Here is a 4,786-nt window from a genome sequence, read left to right on the forward strand (position 1 = left end):
GGTCAGTGTGTGTCATAGTGACCAGTCATTCCCAGTCGTGCTGCTGTTATGGTCAATTTGCATATTACCCTTTTATTATATAGGATAGAAGCCTGGTGCATGGGTGGTGGCTGGCTGGTTTGCCCTGAATGGTGTCCTGGATCAGGGTGGGGGTCCCACTTGGGTGCCTGGCCAGCCTGGATGAGGGGCTGATGGCTGTTTTCAGGCTGCCCACACCCCCTTCAGAGTGGGGGTCCCCACTGGGGTGCCTGGCCAGCCTGGCTGAGGGGCTGAGGGCTGTTTTCAGGCTGGGACTGAAGCTCCCAACTGCTCTGTTTTTTCTTTTTCTTTTTTTATTATGGGCCAGCTTTAGCTCTGAGGCTTGGTTCCAGCTCTTAGGCCTCCACTGCTGAAAGCAGGTATCTGGTTTGTTTGGGTTCTATAATCGAAACCTGTTTTAACTCCAGCTCTGAGATGCCGTCTGGCTGAAAGCAGGTTTCTGGGGTTTTGTTTAGCTTCTATATTTGTAACAATGTTTCAAACTGCAAGCTCAGAGGCTGGCAGCGGCAGGCGGGGAACGTTGGAGTCCTCCGTCACTGAAGCAAGCAAGCCTCATGTTCGCTTCAGGCTGCCTGGCTGCCGGCTGCCATCTCGGCTGGCAGTTAATTTGCATATCGCCCTGATTGGCCAATGGGAAGGGTAGTGGATGTACGGCTAATTACCATGTTTCTCTTTTATTAGATAGGAGGATATTTCTAGCTGAAATTTAAAAAACAAGCTTTTATCATTTTTGTAAGCAGGAAAACAAAAGTAAACTTTTTTAATGGATGTTTTATGTGACTTATCCAATTAAATACCACAATTTCCAAAGTCTGACAATATACTCTATTGGCAAGGCTATGAGGAAACAGCACACTCACAGACTGCTGATGGGAATGGAAACATGGAACAACATCTATTGAAGAAAATTTGACAATAAACTACATATGCATTTACCATTGACACAGCAAGTGATCACTTTTAAGGAAATTATCCTAAGATATAATACAAAAAAAATTTGCTTGCTGTATTTGGTTGAACATTTATCTACTGCAACATCACTTGCAATTGCAAAATACAGTAAGTCCTCACTTAACACCAATAGGTTCTACAGCTTTAAGTGAAATGACATATAACAAAACCAATTTTTACCACAAGCTAATTGATATAAACAAGAGTTAAGTTCCTATGGCATCTAATCAACATAACAAAACAACATTGAACAAAACAATATTATTCAAGGACCTACTGTACTGAAAACTACCTAAATGGAGAACACAGAAAACTGGTTATATAAACTATGGAACCTACACAAATGTAGTTGTTTGTAGCTGTTTAAACAAACAACAACTGCTCTAGCCAGTATGGCTCAGTGGCGAAGTGTCAGCATGCAGACTGATGTGTCCCAGGTTTGATTCCGGTCAAGGGCATGTACCGCAGTTGCAGGCTCAATCCCCAGTTCAGGACAGGGAGCATGCAGGAGGCAACCAGTCTATGTGCCTCTCTCATATCAATGTTTCTCTCTGTCTCTCCCCCTCCCTTCCACTCTCTCCAAAAATCAACGAAAAAAATATCCTCAGATGAGGATTAACAAAAAAAGAAATTAAAAAAACAACAACCAAATAATGATGATTGCTATGAAGTGATATGGAATGATTTCCAGAACATCCTATTAGGTCAGGGGTGATGAATCTTTTTTCTGCCAAGGACCATTTGGATATTTATAAAATTATTTGTGGGCCACACAAAATTATCAATTTAAAATTAGCCTGCTATATTTGGTCAAACATTTAATTAACTCACCCCTAATGCTTTGGCAGGACCAGACTAAATGATTTCTCAGGTTTTATACAGCCTGCAGGCCGGATGTTCCCCACCCCTGTCATAAAAGATAAAGAAAGGCTGGGGAACTGTTTCAGATGAAAGGAAACTAAAGAGATATAAAAAACTAAATGTAGTCCAGCTGGTGTGGGTCAGTGGTTGAGCATCGACTTATGAACCAGGAGGTCACGGTTTGATTCCCAGTCAGGGCACATGCCTGGGTTGCAGGCTAGATCCCCAGTAGAGGGCATTCAGGAGGCAGCTGGTCAATAATTCTCTCTCATCATTGATGATTCTATTTCTCTCTACCTCTCCCTTCTGCTCTCTCTAAAATCAATAAAAACATATTTTTTAACAAAAGAAGTATTTAAGAGTAAAGAGGACCTATATGTACAGTTCATTCCCATGCATACAATATTCCTGAATAGACACAAAGGAAAATGACAGCGGTAAAACACCTCTGCAAGCAGGCCTGGGGTTTAGTGGGCCTGGGCCTTTCACTTTGGGCCCATTCACTTGTTATGTATTTTTATGATGTATAACTTTAAAGCAGAAATTAAAAACATTTAAGAGTAATTTGGTATAGATTTGTGGCTGAGGCTGAGGGGGCAGAAAAGGCCATGCAGACCAAGTTGAGGGAAAGGCCCACTTACCTTGGGCAAGTCCAGAAACAGGTGCCGTGAGGATCTCACCACAGGGCACGATCGGCAGACTTTACACTGAGGCTTCTGTGAAGGAAAATTCAAGAGAAAGTGTGACCCAAGATGAAGTCAGGATCAGGCCTGCAGGTCATGGGAGCTGTCCAGGCAAGCGGAGAGGCACAGAGGGATGAGCTCCCCAGTGTGCCATCTAGCTTAGCTTCACGCTCACACCCAGCCAACTCATCAACTACTTGGGCCTTCTGTGAACTTGGGAGGCTCAGGTCCACGCAGCATAACATGTGTTACTCAGAGTTTCATGTCTCTGTCCTATCACACCAGAGAACAAGAAAAAGCCTTCTCAGAGCACTACACTATATGCAGCTGTGTAAGGAGAGGCAGGAATGATGAAAGAGAAGACACACAGCTCCTCTCCTAAGGAAGTTACAATCAAGTTAGGGAGAGCGGGCTTGTATGGGAAACAAGTGCAGACCCATACAAAGCAAAATGTCAAGAAATACTTATTCTCATGGTACAAGTTGACTATACAAACCCAGAAGGGTGATGACTAAAGGAGTAAACAGTTAGGTGGGGCTAATCAGTGAAATAAGTTTTGATCTAAATTTTTGGAGGTGAGAAATTATAACTCTCTCAGGACCTCTCTCCTGAACTCCACATGCCTCTCTCAAACTGTCTACCTAACCTCTCCTGGGGTGTCTAGAAGGCAGCTCAATTTGTTACTGTTGTTGTTGATCCTCACCTGAGGATACTTCCACTGATTTTTAGAGAGAGTGGAAGGGAGAGAGGGGGAGAGAGAGAAACATCAATATGAGAGAGACACATTGATCGGTAGCCTCCCGCATGCACCCCAACTGGGGCCATAATCAAACCTGCAAACCCAGGTATGTGCCCTTGACCAGGAATCAAATCCGTGATACTTCAGTGCTCGGGCCGAAGCTCTAACCCAGGGGTGGGCAAACTTTTTGACTCGAGGGCCACAATGGGTTCTTAAACTGGACCGGAGGGCCGGAACAAAAGCATGGATGGAGTGTTTGTGTGAACTAATATAAATTCAAAGTAAACATCATTACATAAAAGGGTACGGTCTTTTTTTTTTTGGTTTTATTCATTTCAAATGGGCCGGATCTGCGGGCCGTAGTTTGCCCACGGCTGCTCTAACCAGACCAGCCAGGGCAAGGAATCTCAAATTTAACAAACCCAAATAGATTCTACCAGAAAGCCTGTTTTTCATCTAATCATGCCCATGTTCATCGCAGCTCAAGCCAAAAACTTAAAAGTCATCATTTCCTTGACTTTCCCATCACTCAGAATTCCAGTCTATCCAATTCTACAGTCTGCCTCCACAACGTATCTCAAGGTTCTCCCCATCCCCATTTCTACTATTAACCTAGTCCGAGTCAACATCATCCCATTTTGGAGCTACCACTCTAGTCTCCAAACTTTCATGCTTCCCTCCCATCCATTTTCCACAGAGCAGCTTGCCATTCAACTCCCACAATGGCTTACTAGGCCCTGGTAATCTGACCTCATCTCAATCTACCCTCCCTCTCATTCACTATGCTACAGTTATACTGGCCTTTTTAATTCTGCCTTTTAAGCCTTTGCATTTCCACGCCCCTCTGCTTGTAATGCTCTTAACCTCAGTTTAAAAGTTACCTCCATTGAGATGCCTTCCCTAATCACCTACCTCCCCCCAGAAGTCACTCTCTATCACATCTCCCCGGCAGTTTATTCCATAATTATATACTTGTCTTTAGTTTCCTCCCCACACTAAATAAGTCTGTCTTGTTCACTGCCACATCCTGAGCACTTAGAACTGTGACTGCCCTATTATAAGAACTCAAAAAAAGTTGCTGAATGAATAGCCCGGTTGGCATGGCTCAGTGGTTGAGCATCAACCTATAAGCCAGGAGGTCAGGGTTCAATTCCTGGTCAGGGCACATGCCTGGGTTGCAGGCTCCATCCCCGGTGTGGGGCATGCAGGAGGCAGCCAACCAATGATTCTCTCTCATCACTGATGTTTCTTTCTCCCTTCTCCCTTCCCTTCCTCTCTCTTGTGTGCTTGTGTATATATCCTCAAATTCAGCATATTACATAAAAGAGGAATCCTCAGGTCATTTCCACCAGTGTCAAGAAAAAATATTAATCCTATATCTAGCAATATATTGGACATATCTACAAATATAATCACACAAAGCAAAGAGACGCATGAAAATCAGCAAATAATTATAATTATATATATCTAAGAAAAATGTAAGGCAGCTTTTAAAAATAATAAAATAGTAGTA

At 43.3% G+C, this 4,786-nt stretch overlaps 1 protein-coding gene across 2 annotated transcripts in view; it reads right to left on the bottom strand.

Moving 5' to 3' along the window:
* The window catches only part of MARS (methionyl-tRNA synthetase), a 20,775-nt gene that overhangs the window by 5,837 nt on the left and 10,152 nt on the right, over window positions 1-4,786 (bottom strand). For both annotated transcript variants that reach the window (XM_006757330.2, XM_006757329.2), the window contains exon 11: window positions 2,493-2,567. In XM_006757330.2, coding sequence (XP_006757393.1) covers window positions 2,493-2,567 — 75 coding nt within the window. The remainder of the gene's footprint in view (window positions 1-2,492; window positions 2,568-4,786) is intronic.

The sequence above is a fragment of the Myotis davidii genome, unplaced genomic scaffold (assembly GCF_000327345.1).
Source record: "Myotis davidii unplaced genomic scaffold, ASM32734v1 scaffold1134, whole genome shotgun sequence".
Lineage (NCBI taxonomy): Eukaryota > Metazoa > Chordata > Mammalia > Chiroptera > Vespertilionidae > Myotis > Myotis davidii.